The sequence below is a fragment of the Panthera uncia genome (genome assembly GCF_023721935.1).
Source record: "Panthera uncia isolate 11264 chromosome B2 unlocalized genomic scaffold, Puncia_PCG_1.0 HiC_scaffold_24, whole genome shotgun sequence".
NCBI lineage: Eukaryota > Metazoa > Chordata > Mammalia > Carnivora > Felidae > Panthera > Panthera uncia.
This window is the reverse complement of record NW_026057580.1, coordinates 98,011,725-98,022,901: the sequence shown is the minus strand read 5'-3', so window position 1 is coordinate 98,022,901 and position 11,177 is coordinate 98,011,725. Positions and strand designations below refer to the sequence as shown.

Sequence of the window (11,177 nt, the reverse complement as noted above, 5' to 3'; positions counted from 1 at the left end):
GCTTCCCTGGGTTCTAATTCTTTTGATTTCTCTCAAGTCCCAGTACCTTTCAGGTCCTTTATATTACATACTTAGATTATTTTGCTAGCTTGTATCCCCAGTAATTGTATATTTTTAAAAATCCTTTTTAACAGCACAAACTCATAATATTTCTTGGCTTTATGTTTACTGACTCCTGTTCCTTGAGTTGAAAGTACATACATTTCATTGGTGAATACCCTTTGGAAATATTAATCCTTTTTTTTGTTTTTTCTGTGCCTTTCTAATTATAACATGATTTTTGAGTTTTCTTTGGTATGATTCAGTTATGCTCATTCTAGCTTTGGGCTATTAAAAGCTCACAAATCATTAGTCTCCTTTAAGTGCCTATGACACTATTGAGACAGGAGACAAACTTTGAAAAAATATGGGGTACTTACATCATCCATGAGTTCAACTTATGAATTTAACTGTATGTTTTCAGCAAATGAGAAAGAAATAAGATTACCATCATTACTATTGAGTGATTCTCCCTGCCTTCCATCAATGAACTCATACTGGGAATGTGGGTGAGACACTGACCACTATTTCCTCGATTACTATATTCCCTGTGCTTATGAGCATCTCATTGTGCTGAGTGTAATTCTTATGCTTAAAGGTAAGGTTTGTTTGTTTTTTTCAGGTAAGGTTTGCTTGTTTTTTCTTTTTCTTTCTTTCTTTTTTTTTTTTTAACACAAGATAGTACTTAAATGTAAACTAACTTCCTCATCTGTGGCTGAATTACAGAACCAGCCACATATTTCACTATTGAAGTAAAAATAGTCTGTGTGAACCTATTGAAATATATGTACGTTCATTGTATTTGAGACAATATATTTTCAAATATAATTTGCTTTACAACTTAACCCTGTACATAAAACACTACTCCATTTTACTTAAAATTAAGCTAACCAGTAAAACCCAGTTAAAATTAAAAATACATATATTCTCCAAAGCACTCAGATGATGTATAAATGAAATGGTTTTATGGTCTTGGAGACAAAGTCTGGTGAAGAAAAAAGAGTTCATTGAATTTCATTGTGCTAATTTATTTAGTCTTCAGCTACATTATCTTTAGGGAGGTGTATTCATTTCCAGAGTTTCTGTTACATGTGCTAATATTCTCAACTTCCTCTATGTAGGCCAGACCTTCTTCCTGACGTTTAGACTCATATATCCACTTGAATACTTACATCTACCCACGTGTGGGTGTCTCAACAGACAATCCAAATTGAATTTCACGTCCAAAATTAAATGCCTCACCTCTCCATACCTCCTCCACTCTCCTGGCCTGGCTCTCTGTCCCCACACTCCCCACTCACACAACCTTACCTTTGCTGCCTTCTATTTCAGCACATGGCATCACCATCATCCACCAAGTTGCCCGAGCGGAAAACATAGGTATAGTCTTTACTTTTCCATATCCCTCATTTACCACAGGCAACAATCACTTTTACCCTTCAGCTGTCCCTTGAATTTATGTCTCTCTCTTCATTCCCTTAGTTAAAACCTTGGTTGAGGCCACCATAATCTTCCAGTCAAGATTATGGCAACAGTAATGGCCTTCATGCTTCCAACATTGCCTCCTCCAATCCAGTCTTGTCATTATGGCCAGCGTAATTAGGGCAAATCTGAGGATGTTGCCCCTGAGCTTAAAATTCTTCGTTTTAAGAATAAATTTCAAACTCTTTTAGAAAGGTTAGAAGGACCTTCAGAATTTAGCCATTGTTAAGCTCTTTAGTCTTCCATCCCTTTATTTTTGAGAGAGAGAAACAGACAGACAGACAGAGTATGAGGGGCAGAGAGAGAGGGAGACATAGAATCTAAAGCAGGCTCCAGGCTCCGAGCTGTCAGCACAGAGCCCAACACAGGGATCGAACCCATGAACCATGAGATCATCACCAGAGCCAGAAGTCAGATGCTTAACAGACTGAGCCACCCAGGAGCCCCTAGTGTTGAACACTTTAAAGAAACTACAATGCAATAGCTGGAGAAGACATTTGAGCCCTTCCTAGAAGGATGGGTGGATGTTAATAAACAGGAGACAATTCTAGCTCGAGGGAATGGCAATTAAGCAAAGTTGTGATGTTGGAAGAATGCATGATGTATTTATTTGGAAAACAACGAGTTTCATTCACTTAGGCCCGAGTGAGGAATAAAATAATAATCTGGAACTGTGGTCTATGGTGAAACCACAGATGTTGAGGGCTAGCTTGAAGCACCTGGGAGGTATTCAGTAGGCAGAAGGGACTCACTGGAAAGTTCTAAGAAGGAATTATATGAGGCCTATCCTTTAGGAAGAATAATGTGGTAGCAGGATTAAGAACGGATTGGTTGGGGAAGACTCAGGCAAAGACCAAGATTTCAGAGGTAATCAAGGGGCTGAACGTAAAGAGGTAACAGATTTAAATTGACAATGGAGAAGATGACTTATAACTTAAGGTTGAGCTGCTGAGTATGCCTACTTGATAATTAGGGGCAAATTCTTCCAAATGTTGAGTGCTTCCTATTTCAGAGTGACCTGGGCCAGCTGAGGTCAAAAGTCCATCCGGGAACAAATCCTTGAGTTAACAAGCATTGAAATGCAAGTTCTCTCCACCTTAGGATATTTTTCTAATTGTGAAAGTTATCTACAGCTTTTCTCCTTAAAACCCTAGAAATGGTCCCTGTTTTTGGCAAAAGAGCAAAAAAGCCTTCACACAAATTTTAGGTTCTTAGCCTTTCTCTAGAGTTTCATGTGTTCTACTCTTAGTGACCACCTGTTAAAGGGCAGAGTTCAAAAGCCATAAAATGAGCAAGGACTTGGCTTCCATGTGGACAGCAGCATTGTGACAGCCACTCCATACAGATGTCTGAGTTGGAGTCCAGCAAAGAGACAATCACAATAAATCTGATGCCATCACGGTGTTATGTAAAATGAAAAAAAAAATTATCTATTTCTTACCTCTACTGGGTTTTAGAAATTAATGCTTCAATGTAGACTCTAGTTTAGTGTGAGCAAAAATGGGAAGTACTTGTTGAACTATTATACTTACCTTGGGGATGTATAGCTAAGTTTTAATAGCATACTTAGGGACAGTTTCTCAAACCTACTTTACAAATTTTTAGTCCCAGGGCGCCTGGGTGGCTCAGTCGGTTGAACATCCGACTTCAGCTCGGGTCATGATCTCACTGTTTGTGAGTTTGAGCCCCACATCGGGCTCTGTGCTGACAGCTCAGAGCCTGGAGCCTGCTTTGGATTCTGTGTCTCCCTCTCTCTGTGCCCCTTCCTCACTCATGGCTGTCTCTCTCAAAAACAAACATTAAAAAAAAATTTTAAAGAATCTTTTTAGTCCCAGTCTTCTCTTATATATCTTCTATCTAGGATAATGATACACAAATTGCTTGTCAACTTTCCTCTCATACCTTTGCCCTTATCCCAGAGTTGAGGGAGGCTAAGTTACAATTTGTAACCACTGTTGAAAAAGTGATAAATATATTCCAATTCCTTTTTTGGCCAAAATATGCTGCCAACCTCTCTTTGCTTATAATACATTAAATAGTAAGCATAATGAGGAAGTTTGTTTATTTTCTGTATTATAAACTCTAAAGGGACTAGCTTTTATTTTTACACAGTATAATGTCAATAAAAACATCAACATCAAATATCCTCAGATATAAAAAAAAAAGCAAGTTTTAAAAATATACTGTAAGTTGCTGTTTCGCGCAGTAATTCTTAGACAGGTATTTTAAATAAAAAGTACAAATCACAAGACCTTACATACAGAAATCTCTGAATTAGGTGCAGTTGGAATAATAAACAATTAGAAGAACTACCTTATTCTTGCTTTACAGGGGAGAACTCAGTGAGCTTTTAATTAAAAAATACCGAGCACTATCTCAATACAATAGAATTGGAAGAAACTAAAGTTGGGGATTTCCCAATGATTTTATTGAGGTAACTTTTCCCAATTTTATACATATATGCATTTATATATACTTAAGAAAGCTAAACAATGTTCTAAGGCACTTGGAATTGTGCACAGCAAAGTATCCTATAATATTATACAACTAAGGAGAGCATAATTTTGCTTTTTAAATAACACAAACACCAGTAAGGAATAAAAAAAGATAATACATAGTCTGTCTTTCAGGTTGCAATAGTGGAATACATATACATATCTGTGTATACTTGGAGGTATTTCTACCCACATACTATGATACAGTACAGATCAAGAACAACAACAACAAAAAGAGAAACTGTCATGTTAATCAGTGTATAGTTCCAGTTATTTACAGTCACAGATATTGTACCTGTGTAATATGTAGAATTAGATTACTCATTGGAAATCAGGAATCATTCAGTCAGTCTGATGATGATCACAGCTTACCACTCTTAACCACTTAAACCAAAGCTTGAAATAACAAAAGAATGCATATAGTGCTTTATTTGAAGGTCACTATTGACACAGAAAAAAATGACAGGTTAGGTTTTTGCTAGGTACTACATCTGGTGAAACTGGTGCAGAATGTTTGGAACACACTGGCACATTTCTAAGCCACAGAAGAAATATTAAAAAAAATAAAAATAAAAATTAGTGCCTATATTTTAAGTAAGGAAAGTGGTTTGACCCTAGATTTATTCGGATTGTTTTCAAATGCTAGTTAGCACTGCAATGGTGACATCTCTTTGTGAAGGCTCTCGAAGCAATGTAATGATACAGTCAAACTATAATAAAAGCATCCAGTAAGGGAAAAGTCCCCTAAATTGGCAAGTGGCACAAATATTATTGGCATTTTAATATATACCATGAAATTGACCTGAGGGTGCAGTGGCATTCTGCCTCATTTACTCCCTTTAATTTATTCTTAAAAAGAAAAAAAAAATACTGGTATTTAACAAGCTAAGAATTCTTAAGCACCATCTAAATCTTCACAATATAATCACCTTTATCGACTCTGAGTTGCTCTGTCTCGAAAAAGATTATTTAGAAATTTTAATATTAAAAAAAATTTTAGTGGCTAAATTATTCCATTCTATAAGCCACCATTCATGCATATTATTTCAGGACATATTTACTACTCAGTTTTGGTGATAAAAAGTGACAGAGAATAAGTATGTTTATGTATCGTTCGCATAGTTTAATAATGTTTCACCTAGGTAAAATTCATCTTGTTTTGTGTACGACCATCATCGAAGTAGGAACAATACATATGCCATCCAGTTAATCCACGCTTCCTTCATACTTCAGAATTTTAGTAAAATTGAACTGCATGACTATATTTATACAGGGCGAATTCAAGCATTCGCATGTAGATTAAATGCTTTTTTAAGAGGGGAAAGAGGTGACTACTTTGTAACTCAAGGGATGTACCTTACCAGGTGAAATCTACTGGTGATTTTCATGGACCACAGGCTTTGTTTACGTGGATTGTTAGTTGTGTATTAAGCCGTACAATTCAATCCTCATGACACTGACAAAGATTGTGATCAGCAGTGTAGTTCTGAAGTGAAACTGTGAGACCAAAACCGAGAAGAAACTTGGCTTCATCTGAAATTTCTCCTGAACAGAAGAGGGACCAGCCAAGTGACTATGCCCGCTCGAACTGACAAGACTGCCAGACAACCTCCTCCCTGAAGAACTGGCAAACTAAAGCTTCCCTGGAGCAGAAGCCTTGAAGAGTAAAAGGGAAGGAAACTGTTCAGGGCCCAAAGTAATGCAAGGCAGTCAGGACGATGTTTTGAAATAGGTAGTTTCCCTGTGTGTCCTCAAACCGCACTAGACAGGGGTATTCACGGGAGGTGGTACGGCCTTAGGTGGGCATTTGAACACTGGGGAGGGCTTCTGACTTTTGGTTTTACAGTGACTGGGCATGCTACTGGCATTTAGTTAGCAGGGGCTTAGGATACTAAACGTCTTGCAACGTGGGGAACATTTCTGTAAACAAAGAATTGCCCAGCTCCAAATGTCAAAGGCACCCTCACTGAGAAACACTGATCAACAGTGCTCTGCACATAGGGGCACCTTGCATGAGCAATGTGACAAGCTGGATGACATTTTTTGTACGGTAAATCCTAGCATTGCTAAAAATGACCCTCGCCGGTAGGGTTGGTTTTTGGTGAGAATAGCTGCCACAGGATTCTTTATTTTATTTTATTTTATTTTATGCCAGAAATCTTGCAGAATGTATACGGGATTTGTTAATTTGAAATGACGTTATGAGCTATGCTTCCATTGGTTTCTAGAAATGTTATGGTGATTCCCATTTTCATATAAAGCTTATGCTTAATTATTACCAAAAGTAAAAGGAAAGTGAAAGTGAGAATGGTTTGGGAGTATTCTACCTTTGTCCCCACCAGCCTTTGGTCACTGCCAAGCTCTTGGAAATCTGAATTTGAACTACCCAAAGATAAGTTTTCTCTCAGAAAAATGGTCCTATTAATTTGATGATGACTTTTGCCATGGCATTCCTCTCTAGGACATATTTCAGTTCCAGAAGTTCATTCTGCTTTGCCAAGCAAAACAGTGTGATATATCCTGCCAATAAGAAGACAGCAAATACTCAATAGTGGAACATAACCCATTTCAAAAGGCCAAGGGACAACTCTGCAAATAAATTGCATCCTAGCGGCTCCTTACGGCTCACAACATACTCCAATGATGTGAAGAAATTAATTCCTGTCACAAATCATATACTTTCACTAGTAAGGTTAGGGGTAATAATATGGCTGGAATTTAGAAATGCTTTAGCTACCATATTGATGAAAATGACATAATCGTATATTTCTTCCATCTCACCTATTTTTGAGGAAGGCTTCTCACTATGTTTAATGTACTGTGGGACCACTTAAAGAATAATAAACTGAAGAAATTTTTGAGCAAGAAAGGAGGAAAAGAGCATTTTCACTCTTTAAATGTGCACCTACAACTATGTGGTAGGCAAAGCTGTCTTCTATTGTGAATACGGTATCATTTTTGCAAGCTGTCTCTGACTATTGGGTATAAACACAACGCCTGTTACATGTTAAAACGTGGTACGTATCAGGATACGCAGCGTTAATGCAGACTGTTTTCTCTTTTAAGTGTAAGTTACTGTATTTTTTCAAAGTACCAATGCAGCACTGAATTAACTGCAGGGTGTGAAACCCAAATTACAGGTTTTAAGAAATTATCTCTCATTTTCAATATTTGATGACTTTCAAGGGTGCATTCAATTCCTTTACTGTCTTAAATAGATTTCCACTTACATTTCAGAAGTTTCTAACAGAAATATATTTACTAACGTTAGAGAAAGATAAGTGACTACAATCATTATGCTAATAAAGGAGATGAAAATGAAACCAGAAAGTCTGCTTTTCTGGGTAAATCAGAGAAGATGGATGAGTTTGCTTTTTCTTCCACTTAGAACAGCTATTCAGATACCCAAAATGTTCCTCTGAATATTGTAGATTTGGTTTAAATAATTTAAGGAATTAACATAAAGGTAAATCATATCAAACATAAAAAAATGCAAGACATTTCACATACACAGGGAATTATCAGGCAGGGCTGCTTTAAATGCATGCTGATCACCAGAGGACTAATTGTGTCAGACCATGGAGAAGCTGATAAAGCCCATGGCATCTTCTTACAACCTTAATGTTAATGCTCTTTTGCTTGATTTTTCAAAAGACTGAGATGGCCCCTTTGTGTTTTACAGTCTGTCTTGTTCTTTCCTGCCTGGGATCTTCCTGGATATGGGTTTGTTTGCTTCCCTAATCATATCCTGGGGACTCAGGAAAACTCATTTCCTCTATGTCAGCCTAATGTCTCACGTTAAGTAGGGAACAGCCTGGTTTGTGTTACAACAGCCCAATTCATGCACATATTTATTTTCTTCATAGAATCGCAGCTTATTGGTTGGACAGCAGAAATGCTGGCATTGGGCATAGGGTGGTCCACAACTTTGCATTCTTTTGGGTCTTCCAGACAAGAGACCTCTGGATGGGCTGCCAGGTGAATATGCAGTGTTTCCGTCTCCTCAAATTAGCTATTAATATAGAACCTTATTCTGCAAAATATAGGTTAGTTCATAACCCTTCGATTGTTTCCACAGCTTTTTATTTAAAGAATCATTCTCATGACATAATTGGTGGTTCTTAAATATTAGACTAGCGGTGCTAGTATTTTTGGCTTTTTCATTTCTCTCTAACTTGTAAACTTTTCTCTAAATGTGTCAATCGGTACGAAGAAAAAGTATGAGTAGTTCATAAATCTGACCTATCATACTAGCGAGACAGTAGACTGAAGGACCAGAGTGTCATTTTTGAACTGGGTGCATCTCATTGTAGATTATTAAAAAACTGCATCACAGGCACCACGAATGGGGAAAAAAATTGTTCCTTTTATCAATCAAATAGAGACTTGCCATGACCTGTATCTCGAGTGCCAAAACAGTGATAAATGTCTTATATTTAGCATTTTATAGAGGCCTTGTGACTAGGAATTAAGGTAATATTTAAAGATTAGAAAATTAAAATAACATTACATTCCTTGGACTTTTTCCCAAGACACAAAAGTGATCATCTCGTAATATTATAAGGAAAGGGAGGACTTGGGCAAGAATCAGCACTAACTTAATGCCCATGGCTGGATCGAGCCCACTGTGACATGGGCAAACCTTTCAGCCAGAAAGAAAAAACACTTGGGCATGCAGAAATTTTTTTTTCTTCAAAAGCAAAAGTTCATCTTGTACTAGTACTAAAACGACAACAGTGAAGAATCTGGGTTTTTTCGTGCACACAGCTGAGTGCAGCAAGAAGGGCAGCTTCTTTTCTTGGTTATAAAATGGTCCCAGCTTTTTGTAATAGGCCAACTGGGGCTAAAAGTTTTTATTCGTAAGCAAAATCATTCAATTTCAAGTGGTTCTGTAAAATACAAATGAACGACAGGATCCAAACTTATCCCCCAGATTAAATGTTTGCTATTTTGGTTGAAATTGCAAATTACAGTCTTCCATATTATGAACCAGAAACATTTCAGAAAATTCTAGCCTGAGCGCTGAGAATAAAATACAAGTCTACCATGTCCTGTCTTGTTATTATATGTCTCATGCGTTTTTAATACAAGGAGCACAAAACAATCATGAAAGAACAATTAAATGCAAGGGGTATTTACATCTGATCATATGTGTTTGGGAGCAGAAGCCATGCTGTGCCTGTGACTCCATGAAAAACGGCAAGATGGCAAATGAGGGTGTCTCAATACTGAGTGTAGACTCCCAGAGAAACCTTCCATGACTTCCAAACTTTAAGCTCACTGATTCTTTTGCACTGAAAGTCAATGCTATATTTACGGATGTAATCTGCAGACTCTTAAAATATAAAATGAGGTTCTCCTCACTTGCCACTTAGCGGAAATTCCCTGTGTTCTTTTAAGCCTTTGGGTGAGTATTTTTTTGATCCATGTACTTAATTTTTTTAATAGCAGCAATCCAACCTAATGCAGCCTTGAAAATGAGTAGTCCTTTCCATCCCCACTCAGACCTAACTGCTGGCAGAACACTTGCATTTAAGTTTTAACTTTGGATTCAGATTTTTTTTTTTTTTGAAAAAGGTGTTGTGATTGTCAATATTATCTTCCTTAGATCAAGCATAGTTGCTTTCACTTTGAAGATAATCAAGCTAGGGAAAGACCAAAAGATTTATTTCTAGAGCTTCCTACAGATTTATAGGGTCACGTTCATCTGACTTTATTCCCAGTCCTGTTATCCTTGTAGAAGTCTGGTACATGAGATAAGGAGTATAAAAAAATAAAAAGTGTGTATATAGCTATGTTACTTGAAACATGCAACAAAATTTGGGCAGGCATGCTTGTTAAGAGTCAATAAACGTCTCTTGCATTTAAGAAAAAGATGCATGAAAACACTCGGACTTATTTCTGGCAATTGGATTCACTGGCACAACATAAAATAATGGTACTATACTGCACCAACATAACGGTGAAACGGGAATATTCTTCTAGGATCCGGTCTTTAAGGAATCCACATTGGGTGATTAGATTCCAAAATCCCTTAATAAGTTCTCAGCTACCAAAAGCCTACTTCAAAAATATTTAGGCCTTGATTTTTTTTTCTTTTCTTCATTAACATAATGAAATATTTCTCTTCTTTTCTGATTTTCAACCCCTACCCCTTTCCAGTGCCCAGCAATTCCAGTCCCCATTTCTCTTTAACCCACACTCTACAATTTGGCTTTCTGGTAACAAGGACCCAGCGATTGTCTTCTGCTCATCTTCCTTGATTAAAACTCCTGATGGAGAATAACTGGTGTAACCATGGTGTTGCTTACCATCAATACACATGCTGGACAGCAGAGTCACTGCACCTGTCCCTTTGCTTGTTGGCCCTATCTGGGCTGTATAGGTGGGGAGCACTTTCCATACACTTCCTTCCCCAATTAAACGGAAACACACACATTCAAATCCCAGTGCAATATCAGGTTTTCAGGAAGAGAGGCTTCCCCCAAAGATGACCAGTCTATGTTTCCAGAGTCTCACACTTCTTTATGGACGGTGAAACCTGACAGAAGAAACAGAAACTCTGTGAGTCTATGGTATAGAAATGCACTCTGTAGTTGGTAAACCGAATAAGGTACAGCAATGTTTATATTAAAGGGAGCTCTAGACATCTCCCAATGGAATTACTGTTATAAATTACTGGCATAACAGAACACTGTTACAAATGTTAGGCTGGAAAGCAGAGACAGCCCCTCTATAAAATTTTCTGGTTATATCATCGAGGATACAGAGCAATCAGTATACAAAACATAGCAAATCTTAAGCATCATGCTGTGAGCTGTACTGAGCTGAGTGGGATGTTTCATACAGGATTTGATTACACCTGGTTCTTAGTTATAGAAGGAAACCATCAACAAATAGTCACTGTTTCATTATCTTCAGCATCTCATCACCTCCCACTGAAGACACCAAATCTACTTTCTTACCCTGAATTTCCGAATACCTGACAGGCATTTCCACCCAAATGTTCCACTGAACATATCCACAACTATACAAATGGTCTTTTCTTATAAATCTGCCTTGGCACGTTCCATCTTGTTAAACAATCTACCTTTTAAAAGATTTTTAGTCTAAGACCCTCAGATTTGCAACTCATTTCTCTTCTTCACCCTCCATATCCCA

At 37.4% G+C, this 11,177-nt stretch overlaps 1 protein-coding gene across 5 annotated transcripts in view; it reads right to left on the bottom strand.

Annotated features, from left to right (window-relative positions):
* Positions 1 to 432: 432 nt before the first annotated feature.
* PHACTR2 (phosphatase and actin regulator 2) overlaps positions 433 to 11,177 on the bottom strand; it is a 230,408-nt gene continuing 219,663 nt past the window's right edge. For all 5 annotated transcript variants that reach the window (XM_049653001.1, XM_049653003.1, XM_049653005.1 and 2 more), the window contains one exon: positions 433 to 10,557. In XM_049653001.1, coding sequence (XP_049508958.1) covers positions 10,542 to 10,557 — 16 coding nt within the window. In that variant the 3' untranslated portion in view covers positions 433 to 10,541. The remainder of the gene's footprint in view (positions 10,558 to 11,177) is intronic.